Genomic DNA, 16,497 nt, shown 5'->3' with positions numbered 1-16,497 from the left:
GATTTAAACATCGAATAAAGCTTCATTAGGTTTAAAAACCGGAAAAAATACATTACGACATCGGCTCCTATCTTCTAAGCCGTCCAGGTTTCTTTGCTGTGCCGCGATTACCTTCTTTACGGGCAATACTTCAGATTTCAGTTCCACTATATCCTCCGTGTGCCGACCTATGGTTTCTAACATCATTTATTCTGAAAAAATTATCGCCTACCATGAGTTCTAATGTTTTCTCCGACTCAATCACTGTGCCCTTCGAGCCTTGCAGGGCTGTTCGCATTTCGCTAATGAGTTTCGCAAGTTCAGCGTGTGATGGGCCTGGGTTGCGCTCTACATCACCGGCAAACAACAGTAATAACATAGTAAAAGCTTCGTCAATGATCGCGTTACACTTTGCCGGGCACGGCAGGACAATAAGGCAGCTATAATTACTTCGCAAGGAAGGATAAAGATATAACGTATGAACCTGTGCCAAGAACAGGAAAGGATTCATCGTCGCGTCCGAGATGGTCCCGCCGTACCCACTGATATGTATCCCGGTGAAGCAGCTTATATGCACTTCTGGTGCTGGCTCCATTGTCAATGCATGGATCACGGGACACGTCGCTGTACCCCGTGGGCGGTGCCGTGCATCCTGAATGAGCTGTACGCCGATAACAGAGTCGCTCCGCGATAGCCCGCTTGGTGGGCTCCAACTTGTGACGTTCCGCAACATTACCTGTACAAAGAACAGGAGAGGATTTATCGTCGTGTCCGAGAGGGTCCCGCCTTAAATTAAAGTGACCCTGCAACACTTTCGATAAGCGCTTTCACTCTTTGCTTCGCGTCTTGAACCACTGCGAAAGCCTTAGTTATCGCCAGCACGGAGCGGCACTGCGTCATTCGCTCGTCGCACCAAATATGCTTCTCATTTCTGCTTTGTTTTTGTGCCTTTTTTAAGTTGCTATCGAAAAGCGTTCATTGCTGCAACTGAAAGAAAACCGGCCAACAGCCGCTACATGGCCGTAGTGACGTAGTTCGAGCCGTCGAAGAACGTCAAGACCGGGAAAGAAGGAAAAATCTTTTTAGCGAATTTACAAGTTATCTGATGGGCATAGAGCAGTACTTTTTGGCTGAGGTACTTTGCGACCCCCTGATCTCAGTAGTGGCCGTGTTGGGTGATTGCGTTCTGCGAGCATTTAAGATTTCAAAAGCAGTTGAAAAAAGTGTTGCAGGGTCCCTTTAAACTTACCGAACTGATTCAAGGCTTTACATGTGCGTGTGTTCATGTGTGTGTGTGTGCGTGCGTGCGTGCGTGCGTGCGTGCGTGCGTGCGTGCGTGCGTGCGTGCGTGCGTGCGTGCGTGTGCGTCTGCGAGTGTGAACGCCGCGCGGATAAACACATAACCAGAAACTGACGCCTCGCTCTCTGTTGTTCCCATTGCTTTAATGTCGGCATTACCCCTGTTTGTTGTTCGAAACCCCCCGGTATGGTTCTGCTCGAGGAGAGGCAGGCACAATGTTCGGCGTGTGGACGATTAAGGTAAAAGGTCTGTCGCAAGCAATATACTTACAGAGAGCATCGAGGTGCTCGATGACGTGGGCGGCGTATAGTCGGCAGGGTGGTGAGCCGAACGGTCGGTGGTGATAGGAGCGCGGGAGTAGCAATCTTGCGAATGTTCGGGAAGGGCTCGTCGAAGACGGGGTTGGCGTCTCAGCTGGTGGCGTGACAATGTCAGCGGGCACATGGAGGGTGCAGCTTTATAACTTGGCCAGCTTGCAGTGCATGGCCTTCTCCCGTACCGGCAGCGCAGAGAGGTCAACGCCGGGAGGCCAACCCACCTAGGGAACCACTTTGCCAAGTTCAATCCTGCTCCTGCGGCGGAATGAAGGGGCACACCAGAAACTCTCGGTGCTTAGCCTAGACAGGGTTGATTGGGTCTGATGTCCACCACCAGCTGCTATTCGGAGACTGTTTTGAATGTGGACGATTTTAAGGAACCACTGTAAACGTATCCTGCAAGATCGGCCAAATAAGAAACGTTCCCCTCAAAGGCGCAACCAGCGAAACGGAAAGGGGGAGCTGGATCGGCGCTGGGGTTACTGGGCCATGACCCTGTACACTCAAATTTTAGCGAGTTTAGAAACTTGACACATGCAATCACACAGCGTTGAGTCTGCACCACTGCCGTAGCCGTGCACGTTCAAGGGGCGGCGCGTGAGGGGACGAATGTCTTCCAGAGCCCTATAAGCTTGAAGGCATTGGATTCCCGATCTGCCGGCACGAGTGTGTCCTGCCATGGAGTGTCCGCCTCTCTCATCGCTCGCAGTCCCTCCTCTGTACACTGGGGGTATGCAGCGACTATTTTGCCCCCCTTACAGTGTGGCCGTGTGGTCAGTCTGAATATGTCATTCCCTGGAGGCGAAGCCGTGCTGGGTGAAGGGAAGGTGCTGGTTCAGGCTCTGGAAAACGAGGCCCAATGTTAGTACACGCTGAAAATACCCAAAAGGCAACAAAGCTATTCCGGGGCTGAGCGCTGTCTACGGTGCCCATCGCTGCACCCCGCAGTGTCAGTTTTCTCTGACTGCGTGCAGTGCGAAGGGCCGGTGTGGAATCATGGGGGGGGCCCGCACTTCAATCTCGCTGCCGGGCATCGGCAACGGGCGCGGCGTGTATACACATCTCCCTTCATCGCCCATTTTCGAGGTCGCGCCGTCTCCGACCGCTCGGTGGGGCGCGCGGCGAGACGGCAAGCTGCCCCACTGACACCCCCCGCTGGCTTCTTCCTGTTCCGCGAGCCGTTGCCGCTGACCTTCCGTCCTCGTTCGGTTTCCTGCAACTTTAAGAAACGACAAAACCGCATTCTCACGTTCGCTTTCCTTTAGGCATCTGGGAGCTTAGTGTCGCTAAAGAAGGTTCACATAGCACCGCAATTTCTTCGCGCGATGCTCGAGTGGTTCCCAGCGGGTGCTATATACGAAGCGTTTCTTTGGCTATGACGTTACTGTGACGCGATTTAGGCTTATACTTCTATATCAGATATCATCAAGGTTTCCAGCCGCATGGAAATCTGCAAAGAATACTAAAAATAATTCTAGGCTGCCACCGGGCTTGTTATTTATGCTTACATACAAAAACCTCCACGCCAGGTAGAGTTCATTACTGAGGGACGGAAGAACGATTGTAGTTACAGACATTAACACTGTAGAATGCGGCGATGATAGCACAAGTGGAAAACTGCCGACTGAGAGCCAGGTGATGTCGAATGACACGCGCTCTTTTGTGTAGCTGTCATGGCCGCGCTTGTTTGCTCGCGTCTGAGTTTAAGTACTTCACGTACTGTAAGGCCTCAGGTCCCCGACAAACAGAGCAGTCCAAAAGAAAAAAATGCATACAGGTATGCATGTCAATGGAGACTACCAAATAGATGTTCCTGTTGATCCTTGAAGATGAACTCACAATCTCCAAAAAGAGCTCCTTAGGTATGCATGCGGTTTCACAACGCCTGAAATGGGGCATTTACTGGGACCAGTGGAGTGATTTCGGCGAGTGGCGTCATGTAGCATACGATTTCACACGCACACGCATGCACGCACGCACGCGAGCACTCACGCACGCACACACATGCCACAAAACTATGTACAAAAACCGGCCTCCGGTCGAAAGGTTGAAATAAATTTGGTGCATTTGGATGTGACACTCGTTTCATAATTATAGCATTCGCCTAGATCTTTATAATTCTTTATGTACACTTCACGAATAGAAGCACGTTAGAACGAGATTATTACGATAGCCAATACTGCCGCCATTCACCCGTGGACACACATGGAATACTGCCACCTGTCCTGGTCCTAGATGCTGATAGGACTGGGCCCGCGCGCCACACAGCTGTTCGTGAACATGCCTTGATATTTTTAGGTGCCAGAATTGGAGAGCAACGGACAGCGGAGGATGCCGATCGGCTTTCTAATGCACGTGACGCCAGCATCACATCCAACGTCCTTCCCAGAAATGACCACCGTCTATCGTTTTTTTTTTTTTTTTTTTTTTTTTTTCCAGAAATGACCACCGTCTATCGTTTTTTTTTTTTTTTTTTTCAATAGAGACGCTTGTGGCGATGCCACATTCTTGCAGGACAGGGCCTTCGCAAGATCTAGCATGCAACATCTCATCGCTGCAAAAGCATATGGGAGCAACACGGATGTCGCTTGCGCATTGTGGGATGTTGACTCAAGCAGACATCATTTGCGGCATGGCGTGCGACTTTGATATAATTAAACACAAAATTCACCGACTAACTTTCGATTTTTCGTTTTAAGGTGCAAGTTTATATCGGGGAATAGGAGGCAATAAGTATTTAACGTCTCTAAATTTTTCTGAAATTTGTAAGGCGAATGAGTTTCTAAATATACTGTTACGAGGCAGATGCGGACTATTTACAGCCTATTCACATAAGCAATCTATTTACAAAGAGTTACAACTGAATGCGGACAGCCTGAAGCCAAGGAATCCGATGCAGCTCGCAACAGTCTGCTTCTGGGCAACCAATTCCTCTTCCTACCGGGCTCCTAACTCCACGCAAGCCGAGGCGATTGCCAGCGCTCGCAGCCTCGAATCCGAAGTCAAGGACAATAATCACGGACTCTCGCCGAGCCTGTGAAAGATATTTAGCGAGCACGGTACCACCCTTGGCCTACAGCATTTTAAAACGAGTGGTGCGGTTCGTAGACCCCGCACCTAAAGAAATTGTGTGGTCTCCGGGGCATCAGTGTCTGAGAGGTAACGAGGACGCGCACGCGGCTGCCCGAGCGCTTACCCACCGGGCGCCTCACCCATGCTCTCCCGGCTCGGAGATTAGCAAACCACTTCTGCGGTTTAGAGAAATCGTAAAACATTACTGCGATAACCGCCGGCTTTACCCAGACCCTGCAAAGGGTCTGAGCAAGGTCGATGAGCGAATACTGCGGCGCCTGCAGACGAACACATTATGTGCCCTGCAGTAGCAAAGCACTTCGACCCTAAAACAGATGTACGGTGTCTGCACTGTGGGGAGGTGTCCGACACCTTCCACATGGTGTGGGCATGCCAGAGCAACCCTGCGTTATCCCCCAACCCTTCCCCTACCAGAGAGGCGTGGGAGGCAGTCCTGCTCAATTGCTCGGGGCTGGGGTCTCAAAGGGCTCTAGTTCGACGGGCGAGAGCGGCGGCCTTAACCAATAGAGTCTCGGAATAGGGACTGCACCTGTGCGGAGGGCCGCGGGCCCTAACTCTCTTTTATTCTTATCAAAAATAAAGTTTCACTCCTCTTCCTCTTGCGCGATCCACTAATGCGGCATGTACCCACGCAGGAAGTGTATGATGGATTGACCAACAGGTGATCCGATGCATTGCCATGGGAAATGTTCTAGCAGTTGCCATGTGAAATGCTCTAAGAGTTCCGTCACATGACCCCCTCCGACGGGGTAAGCGCCGCCCCGGTGCACAATTAAAATGAGGCTCATGGAACAGGCGGGGCCGTTGAGTAATATAGCTTAAGGCGGCAGATGGGGTCGAGTTGAGCTCCTGGGTCCAGTGACGGTGAGGAGGGAGTGACGGGAACAATTTAGTAGGTAGCAGGTGTGACCATACGCTTGATGCAATAGGTGCCTTTGAAGCGATGCAGCAGTTTCTCGGAAAGCCCAATGCGGCGGCAAGGGGTACTGACCAGGACCACGGAGCGGAGCGTAAAGCGGGCAGTGGATGTAGCTGGTCATAGCGCTGCTTCTGGAAATACGTGGAAGCCGAGAGCTTGGCACGGGCAACCAGGCGGGCCACATCAGCGTGGGCGACAGCATCGCGAGCATATTCTGTAGCCAGAGGTGTCGGGAAGTAGGGTACCTAAAGGCAGAGTGGGTTCACGGCCGTAGAGAAGAAAGAATGGAGAGTAGCGGGCGGTGTCATGGCATGATGAATTATATGCGAGCGTAATGTCGCGGATAGCTAAGGCGTTGCGCTGCTGAGCACGAGGTCGCGGGTTCGATTCCCGGCCGCGGCGGCCGCTTTTCTGATGGAGGCGTAAAGCAAAAATGCCCGTGTGTACGAGATTTCGGCGCACGTTAAAGATCCCCAGGTGGTCAAAATTAATCCGGAGCCCTCCACTACGGCGCGCCTCATCGCCTTCGTTGCGTCGGCGCGTTAAACCCCACAATCAATCAAATGTCGCGGATAGCGACGCAAGGGAGCCCGACAGCCGATCGCCCGATCGCTGCGCTAATCAGTACCAACCGCCACGAGCACGAGGCGCAAGCCAGGCCCGTACCCCCGTGACCGTGCAGCCCTGCCTCTTTTATGCATTATCATCGTCAACACACTCCTCCCGCCACCGAGGTGCGCCAGTCCAGCAGCATGAAAACAAACGGGAGGCTGCGGCAGATACACAAACCCACGCATGTGCGATGATAAAACCAAGTAGTCAGAGGCAGCACTACAAAGTTCAGGAGGGCACGACGGAGACACGGTCGAACTAAAACGGAAGGAAACGTATGTGTACAGAGACCATTGTGAACATGTCGTGCACCCTGTGCTCTAACGGCAGCTGACTTTCAACAACGAAGAGGGCAACCATTCTCACGAAGGAGGGCGATGCGGACTACTGTTTACTCTTACCTACGGAAACGGCGACCGAATTACGAGGAACCAAAGTCAATCCGGCGTTGCCAAGAACCCCGACCCAAGATAGCCCATTATTTATCCGATGCCCCAGATCCAAGTTTTGACGGGCTTTCGTTGCCCGCGTTCAACAAAGTTCAAGAGGGCACGACGGAGACACGGTCGAAGTAAAACGGAAGGAAATGTACGTGTACAGAGACCATTGTCAACATGTCGTGCACCCTGAGTCCGCCTACACAAGTGAGGATGCGCCGGTACTGGTAGCAGGACACAACCGCAGACCAAGGTAGTCCTGCCAGCTGCGGATCATCTGCTGCTGCCTAGTCATCCAGAGCACCAGAAAAAGGCCATTAAATTAAAATAACGGCGCACAAAAAATCCGAGGGCACCTAAACGCTTCTTCTTGTATACTTCTTGTTGGCGCAGCTGCAAGTGACGCTTCAAGTCAAAGGAATTTAAGACCAGGGCCGTACCCAGAGGGGGGGTTTGGGGGTTCAAACCCCTCCAGAAATCTTTTCCAGGCAGCACGTAAACAATACTTACTGTTGCTTTAAGCAAAACTACCCCCTTGCCAAAATTCATAACCCCCCCCCCCCCCGAAAAACATTTCTGGGTACGGCCCTGTAGACAATATTATCTTTATAAATTCTTACACATTTGAAAAGCTCGGGAGTTGCAAGCGGAGAGAGGGGGGGGCTTCAATAAGACTTCGCCCACCCTAATCGAGAACCCTTCGCACACCTATAAATGTAGATAAAAAGTATCTGAGAGCGATTTGTTTTGGGCCAAACTATAGCTTGGGATGAGGTGTACGTACAATTATACAACTTTATGTCTGTGCATTGTTTGCTTTTATACATTTTGCAGGTCTTGTGCTGGAGTCAACAGAGCTAACCTGAAATAATTTTTAGCTTTTCCTCTTTATATTTTTGTTTCATTGCTGCTTATATTACTTTGTAATAGTTTCATGCTTTGCCTTTCCTTTTTCCCCTTGGCGTGAAATCGTTGGCACGCCACTGCCTCGGGGCGACGCAAAGAGACCAAGGACAGGGAGCGTATACGCTGCCTGAGGCACCGCGCTCACCTTTAGCGGACCTCAAAGACAACAATGAATGAGCTTTCCTTGGTATGTGTCCGAAGACAAAGCAACAACAACAAAAAAGAATGTCTGGCGCTTTACGTTTGCATTTATTTATCTCGATCGTAGATGTGGCGACGACGTTTCTCGCTTCCGACGGCGCGTTTCGACGAGCGGCGTGCGGCACCACCGCTCACCACCCGTTCCAATTTGGCGCCGCGGCGTCCTGGAAGCAGACGACGCGCCTCCGTTGCTATAGCGACGGGGCGCATGCGCAGAGAGCAGTGGAAGTGCGATCAAGAGCGAAACATCCCCCTCGCGAGGGGCACGATCAAATGCAGAGCATTTCCGGGGGCGCACGACGTTGCCGTATTTACCCGATTCTAACGCGCACTTTTTTTCCGAATAAATAGGCCGAAAAATCGCATGCGCGTTAGAATCGGATACAAAACCGAAAATGCCGAAACAGCGGAAATTTCTTCCCACCCATCGCCATCGCCATCCCAAGATGGCGCCAAAACTTTTAGCAACGATTTTTCGGACGCAGCAAGTATAGTGAACTAGAATACTTATTCTAGTTCACTATAGCAGTAAGCCTAGGGGCCTAGACTTTTCTATCGGCGTGCACACAAATCTCCGAATCGTTTAACTTGCGCGCTTGATAACAGCAATGGCAGCAGCGGCTCCCACGCGTTCAAAACGAGCGGTCGGCTGTAGCGTGCACCTCTGGATGAGCTCTCGGGATGGGCGTGCGAGGCATGGGCCACGATTCCATCGACCATGGTTGAACGTTCGTTCAGAAGTGTGGCATCGCGAACGTGCTTGAAGGCACCGAGGACGAGATGTTGTGGTCAGCGGAGAGCGACGACGAGCGAGATGAGTGAGATTACTTCGGGAAATAGATCGCCCGTTTCTCTCGCATTCGTTTGTCTGGGTCACAAAGTCCGGTGCGCGTTACAATCGGAGGTGCAAGTTTTTTCTTTTTTTTTTTTTTTTGGGGGGGGGGGAATGGGTGCGCGTTAGAATCGGGGGCGTGTTAGAATCGGGTAAATACGGTAAGTAGTTTGCGTTACGTTAATGTTGTTGCACTTGTGGCAACTGCTGACGAGAGAGCGCTCGTCAGCAGTAATTTGAATGAATCAAGTATATAAGGCGCGTCCGTAGCGTCCCATTCTGTGTCGGCTTTGTGGCGCAGTGGTTAGAGCACCACGTACGTTGCATTCCGCCCGCATGGTCGAGAGTTCGAAACCGGGCGCCAGATGGCATTTTTTATATAGTAGGGACTACGACGGTGCGGACTACGGACGTCAACGCGGGTGACATCGTGAGTTACTGAAATGCTCTGCATTTAAAAGGTCAATATCATCTTGTTCAGCTTGCTGCGGCAAGCTTCCCTTGATCCCTCTTCGAAATTCCCCTCATCATCCTCATTGGATGATCTTGGTGTGGCTGAGGGCAAGGGAGCAACGAGGTACTTCTGGTCATGGCTGGCACCAAGATGATACCCGGTGTCTCTGTCGCCGTCCTTGTCGCCTCCCGGTTCGCCGCCGCCGCCAGGATCGTACGGGAATTCGTACGGCATCCGAAATGCCAAGGTGACCACGCAGTAGCCATCGCGAGTGCGCTCACCAAACGTAGACCACACGAGGGATGTCCGGGAACTCTGTGTCCTGTCTGGTCACCTCCTAGTCCTCCGCAGCCACCAGGATCATAGGGAAATTCCACGTGCTTGCGGCCCAGTCTTTTAACGGGCGCAGTTGTGTGCCCCTTGCAGGCTCGGGCGTAGCCAGTATAGGGCGGCATGGCTGGCAGCTGGACACTAGTGATCACTCCTTGTGAGCCACAGCGCTGATCAGGGTAGTGAGCTGCACCACTGTGAGTAGGGAAAACGATCGCGGCGGCAGATAGGGGCAGTTCCGAGATCCTTTCCGGAAGCCGTCGAACGCGGCCATTGAAGTTGCCCGGTTGGCAATCACGAGGGCGCCGCAACAATATTCACTGGACCGCTCGTGTGATCCAAACCGGAGTGCAAATGCGCCTATCTGAGTCGGGAACAGCAGGAAACCGTGACGCCAGCGGATATGCCAATGGAGAAGCCGGCGCCGGTAGCAACACGGCCATCGTCGTACTAGTGGGAATTGTTCCCGCTTGCGACACTTAACAACCACGTGCTCTCTCAGCAAGAAACCCCCACGAGCGGCAGCGAGGTCCGAAGCGTCGGAGAACATCACGCTGGACGGGTCCGCATCCCCGTACATCGTGGTCATGGGGTCCTTGGAGAGGTCGGCTCCGTGGCTGTCCTGGACGGAGAGGCAGTCGCTGCTAGGGGGTCTGCTGGGTACTCCCAGTCGTGCCTCGTGAGAATCCGTTGACTTATCCGCTGGTTTTTCTGTACGATCAGACTCATCAGCAGCTGTGAGGACGTGTAGGTCTGAAACGCACGGCTCACACGCAGCGGGAACATTCGCCACCTTGTCAGCCTCCGCGGCTATGCTGCTCTTACCGGAGGGCACCACGGTGTTGCTGTGCCGGATGACGGCGGAGTAATGGTTTGGTGCTCCGGTGCTCTGAGCAGCCACTAGCGAAGGAACGGCAGATGGTCTGGTGAAGTACACCTGTATACGGATCATGACGACCTTTTCGTCTTACTCGTAGCTATCGAATAAATCGGCCTCCAGGTCGTCCAAATCAATGGTCTCCTCATATATGCGCCTATCGAGGGACTTCAACTCGTCGTACCTGCTGTCGACGGAGCGAAGGTGCGAGCGGATCTGGCCGGTCGACGCAAGCGGATCTTGTAGCAGTAACTGAATAGCAGCTACGCCCCTTGTGACGGCTCCCCTCACAATGTCACGGCGGCGGCGTAGCTCCTCAATGGCAGACGACACGAAAGCAGGCGACCGCGTGGCCTCGGCACGATCAGGAGCGGGCAGACAGCATTCGACGACGAGGCCCGGTAACCCAGGCCTCGCGTCCTCGACGTCTGCGCCGCGTCAGGTCAGGTCTGCTCGTGGCCTCAGTCTCCCGGGTTTCGGCACCAGAATGTCGCGGATAGCGACGCAAGAAGGCAGCCCGGCAGCTGGTCGCCCGTTCGCTGCGCTAATCAGGACCAACTGCCACGAGCACGAGGCGCGAGCTAGGCCCGTACCCCCTGCCCGTGCAGCCCGGCCTCCTTTATTCATTATCATCGTCAACACGTAACACATGGCAAAGCAATGTCCCAATCTAGATCGTCCGCGGAAACATACATCGTGAGCATGTCGGTGATGGTCTTGTTCAGTGGTTCAGTCAAGCCATTAGTCTGGAGATTGTAGGTGGTGGCTAGTTTGTGGTTCGTGTGGCAAGAGCGAAGGAGGTCGTCAACAACCCGGGAAAGGAAGTACCGGCCACGGTCAGTAAAGCGGGATTCACACGACGGAGAAACCCTCTCACGGAGGCGGACGGATATGTGACGTCAACACCACGTGACCGGATTTTCCGTCTTGGTGGCGCATCCACACGTGCGGAGCTGCGCGGAGTGAGTAGCAGACGACAGCGCGGAGGAAGCGAGGGCGAGGCTCGCTTCCTCCGCCCGAGCCTCGCCCTATGTGCCAAAAACTGGTTCCATTCCCTACGGAGGGACGCCGCCGCCGAGGGAAGACATGCGGTGGAATTTTCTTTCCCGGAGCATCGGCGGGCGATCCGCACCGAGGGGCGGAGCCTAAAACCGGTCACGTGAGCGGCTCCCGCGGGCCAAAAAGAGAGGGGTTCTCCGTCGTGTGAATCCCGCTTAAGGAGCTGACGGGAAGCACCATGTTTTAGGATGACGTTGTCAAGCAGGAAATCAGCAACGTCGGCGGCAGCACTGGTGGGGAGAGCACACGTAATAGCGTAGCGGGTCGCGTAATCGGTCGTGACAGCGATCCAGCGATTTCCTGAACGGGAGAGAGCAAAAGGGCCGAGTAGATCTAAACCAACACAAAACAAGGGTTCGGAAGGAATCTCTATTGGCTAGAGCAGTCCGGCTGGGCACACGGAAAAAGTTTTCCGGCGCTGCACAGGTCACACGTTGTGACGTAGCAGCGGACTGATCGGTAGAGTCAAGGACCAATAAAAGCGCTTGCGTACACGGTCGTAAATTCTAGCCCCGCGAAGGTGGCCAGTCGTCGGCTCATTGTGGAACTGGTGCAAGATGTCCGGCCGGAGATGCTCAAGTAGCACGAGAAGTTTGTCAGGGCCATCTGCGCTAAAGTTCCGGCGGAACAGCACGCCGTCGCGGGGCAAAAACGCGTTCATTGAAGGGTCTGACGGCATGGTGGTGAGACGGTCAATGGTCGACCGCAATGAATGATCGCACCGGTGCTGGTTGGCCGGTGATGTTGAGGACGTTAGATAGTGCAAGGACGTAATAATCGATGTCATGGTCAGCTGTATCAGGTTGGTCGACTGGTTGACGCGACGGGCAGTCGCGTCACTGTGGAGCATACCAGACTTGTAGGCCACGGAGTAGTCATACTCCTGAAGGCGTAGAGCCCAGCGACCAAGCCTGTGGGATCTTTCAAGAAAGCAAACCAGCATTGGGCATGGGGGTCAGTTACCGCAGAAAAAGGCCTTCCTTAGAAATATGGGCGGAATTTGTTCACGGCTCATACAAGAGCCAGGCATCCGCGCTCGGTGATTGAATAGTTGCTCTGTGAAGGGGACAGAGGGCGACAAGAATACGCTATCACTCGTTCGAGGCCGGCGTGCTTCTGAACCAGTACAGCACTTATGCCATGGTCACTAGCGTCTGTGTGGACTTCAGTAGGAGCAAAATCGTCAAAGTGCGCCAGAATAGGCGGATTTGTGAGACCAGTACAGCACTTATGCCGTGGCCACTAGCGTCTGTGCGGACTCCAGTAGGAGCAGAATCGTCAAAGTGCGCCAGAATAGGCGGATTTGTGAGGTGGACGACGAGAGTTGAAAAAGCGGAATCTTGCTCAGTGTCTCAACAAAACGGGTTATCGTCCTTAAGCAAACCTGTGAAGGGCCTGGCGATTTCAGAGAAGTTTTTGACGAAGCGGCGAAAGCATGAGCATAGCGCTACAAAGCTGCAAACGTCTTTCCCAGATCGGGGAACAGGGAGGTCCTTTGCGGGGAGTATTTTTTCAATATCACGCTGGGCCCCTGTAGCATCCACGGGGTGCCCAAAGATATTTATTTGACAGCAACCGAAGTGGCACTTTGACGAATTTCTCTGCGAAAAACTGCGAGCATGTTGGAGAGGTCATGTAGGTGTGTCTCAAACGTGGGAAAAAAGACGATAACGTCGTCCAAACAGTACAGGCATGTCGTCTATTTAAATCCACGGAGAAAAGAGTCTATCATCCTTTTGAACGTGGCTGGCGCTTTGCAGATACCAAACGGCATGACCTTAAATTTATACAGTCAGTCTCGTGTTACAAAAGCGGTCTTTTTGTGGTTCATGGCATCAACTGCAATTTTCCAGTATCCCGGTCTAAGGTAAATGGAGGAGAAATACGACGGGCCATGCAAGCAATCGATGGCGTCGTCAATGCGAGGAAGTGGGTAAACGTCCTTTTTGGTTATTTTGTTTACATGTCTGTAATCGACACAGAATTGCCGTGAGCCATCTTTTTTGAGGAGCATGACTGGTGACGCCCATTGACTAGACGATGGCTCAATAACATTTTTTTCTCAACATCTTCTCTACTTTCTGCTGAATGACAGTATGTTCGGCGTGGGACGCACAATATAGACATCAGCGGATAGGGGTCGCATCACCAGTGTTTATGCGATGTGCCATAGTAGACGTCTGGCCCAAAGGATGGTTCTCCAAGTCGAAAATGTCCCGACAGGACGCTAGGAGACCTGGGAGCTAATGGGCTTGCGGAGGTGAAAGGTCCGCCGCTATTACCTGGATAAAATCACTGGTAGTCGGCGAAATGTCCTGTTGACTGTCCGTAGATGATTCAGAGGCTTCAGTGATCACAACAAAAAGCTTGCATTCGGCCCATTGGAAGAGTGTAGCAAGCGAGATCCCCGGGGAAGGACTTGGGTGGAGAAACCGAAGTTCAAAAAGGGAGGCCTATTTTGTTCTTCGCGACCATCACGACTGTATAAGGAAGGGTCGCGTTTCTCTCTAGGAGTACATCGATCGCGGGCGAGACAAGGTAGTCACCATCTGGGACTGGCGGGCACGACGATAAGGGCCCGTTGGTCATGGTCTTGGGAGTGAATCGAGCATGCTTCTGCAGGAAAGCCGGTAAAGGGGTTTGGTATTATCAAGGGGGGTTGTGGTCAGCTCAAGACGTAGAGCCCCGGCGGCGCAGTCAATGAGGGCACCATGGTCGGTCAGAAAGTCTAGTCCGATTATAATGTCGTAAGGGCATGTGTCCAATACGGTGGACAAGACAGGGATGTCATGCCCGGTAATTACAACACGGGCGGTACACATTCCGCCTACGGTGGTCGTTCCTCCATCGGCGACTCGTACAGTACCTGATATAACAGGCGTCATACCTTCCTGAAGAGTGCGCGAAGGCTACAACTTATGAATGAAATATTGGCGCCTGTGTCGACTAACGCGCTAACATGAACAGCGTCAACGTGAACAACTATCAAATTGGGTTTCGTAATCGTAGTCAACAGAGGATCTGCAGGCCGGGTCGTAAATTCCGCAATACGGCAAGAAATTCTGGCAATAAAATTCACCTGATACCGATAAATAGAGGCAGAAGGACAGTTTATCGTATGGTTACAGCTGTCCTTGCTGAAGGGGCTGTCGTTCAGCACCCTTCGACAGTTCGGTTTCTGTACCGGATGAATTTCGAAGGAAAATCTTCCGATTGATATATGAAAAGATGCTCACGTTGTAAGACTTTAGAAAAATGGTAGGGCGTTAAGTACCTAAAGGGTAAATTAATCAATAGAAAAAATAAGTTAATTAGTAAATTTTAGGTATATAATCATCTAAAAGCTGCCGTTTACCGCACAAATAATGACACCTGGGCCGACAGTTTATCAGAGCCGAAGGTACCAGAGTTGCTCTCCAAACCTGCTTTAAAGACATGTTTCAAGTAGAAAGGAGAACCCCGCACTTAATTAAGACCTGTTTCTGCAAATTATCGACTTCTGCATGTTTTGCTAGCGCCCTTAAAACCTACACAAAAAATATTCTCCTGCTAGAAATGAAAAGCTAAATAAATATATTGCCCAAGTAATCTCACATTAACAAAATACGGGGACACTACTTAGTTAAACTGCAAGCAACCCATACTGCGTGATAAACGTAAAACTTTCGACGGACTTGTTTGAGGCGTGCGTGAATAGCACTACCAAAGGAAGTACGCACAAGGATGTAGCGCTCTGTCCCTGTGCGTTCTTTCTGTCCATCATCTTTGGTTGCACTATTCGTTCTAAATAGGCTCTACCAACTACCCCAACTAAGCACTTACTTTTGACGGACAGCTTTGTTTCCGCCTGAAGCTCATAAAAAAAGTGTTGGTACAAGCCGGTTCAGTGAGCAATTTGGCCCCGGGCGATACCAATTCCAAAAAGATATCCCGAATCCCTTTGTAAATAAAACAAAGAAAAAAATAATGAAAAAAAACAGAAGACCCTTCCCCTAGCCTAACTATTCTTAAGGTCAGGATTTTTAAGAAGCGAAATTTATTTTAGCCGGACCATATTTCAAAAGAACTTTGCTTTTTTGCCTCTTGACCATTTTTCACTGAGCCGTTTCCTACCCCCCCCCCCCCCCCGCTCCCCAAAAGAGATTTTCTAGCACGCTAAACGAGCTAGTGCCGCACGAATAGCATAAACGAGTGCACACAAGCCTTCACTTTGGTCTCCCTATTCGCCATTAACGACACTGGCTGTTAGTCCTAATTATTCTAATATCTGTGCCAGGCTCGCCAATGTTCGCCGCTGTCCGCCGAAAGAGGAGGAGGCTGTGACCGCTCCTTTTGAGGATACAGCACCAACCACAGCGTCCTTACATATAGAGAACCATTATTGATGCTTGACATTCATGGTCCCGCGTTCTTTCACGATTCTTAGCCGTTGATTACTTGCTGCAGAGGTCCTCAAATGGGGGTCCACGAGGGCATTTCACGGGTCCCCCATTTATTTCTCTTTTTTGCCAAAACCTTGGGGCCAATGCAAAAATGTGGCTCCGTTTATTTTTTATCTGTTGTAGGACATCCTTTCATACCACCTTTTTGCACAACATGCCAGCATGCAAAAAAGTCAGACACAGAAAAGGCATCATATACGAGTCTGGGCGGCCTTTAGCTGTATGAGCGAATCTTGTGACAACATGGAATGCATAAGCATAAAATTCAGCCTCAAAAGGCGGACGCTGAGTACGTGCAGGTGACTTTAGCTGCATGGGAAAATTGTTTGACATCATGACACGGATCAGTATAGGTCATCGTAAGGTCCGCTATCACATTCGCCCAGAAGGGGGTCCCCGGCACATTTATAGTTAAGAACTATTGACTTGTATGGTTCCCGCAGGGGCGTTGATGTGTTGTTATTTGTGAAGTTGCCTACTGTGTCGAATCCTGTCGCTTCAAGTTTCGCCAAAAAAGCTCCTTACGTCCGTATACGTGTGCCGACATTCCAGTGACATGAAACTGTGCAGCCGGCTGCGGCCGTTCTTCACTTAATGATTTTTCCTCAATCGCCAGAAATTTGGCAACACGCTGTCCTCGCGCTACCTTTGTACATTTCGGATGTCCTTACCTTCCTGGCATCGACTGGAATAAGCTCACGGCACACACGCAGTGCTCTAATGTTTTTTTAGTTTTACC

At 51.7% G+C, this 16,497-nt stretch overlaps 1 protein-coding gene across 1 annotated transcript in view; it reads left to right on the top strand.

The window, feature by feature from the left end:
* Positions 1-9,185: 9,185 nt before the first annotated feature.
* The window catches only part of LOC144157877 (uncharacterized), a 63,905-nt gene continuing 56,593 nt past the window's right edge, over positions 9,186-16,497 (top strand). Inside the window, exon 1 of the mRNA XM_077688597.1 lies at positions 9,186-9,263. Within this exon, the coding sequence (XP_077544723.1) occupies positions 9,186-9,263 (78 nt within the window). The remainder of the gene's footprint in view (positions 9,264-16,497) is intronic.

This window comes from Haemaphysalis longicornis, unplaced genomic scaffold (assembly GCF_048455015.1).
Source record: "Haemaphysalis longicornis isolate Haplotype H1 unplaced genomic scaffold, Haemaphysalis longicornis Haplotype H1 scaffold_1, whole genome shotgun sequence".
NCBI lineage: Eukaryota > Metazoa > Arthropoda > Arachnida > Ixodida > Ixodidae > Haemaphysalis > Haemaphysalis longicornis.
This window is presented reverse-complemented; position numbering and strand designations above follow the sequence as displayed.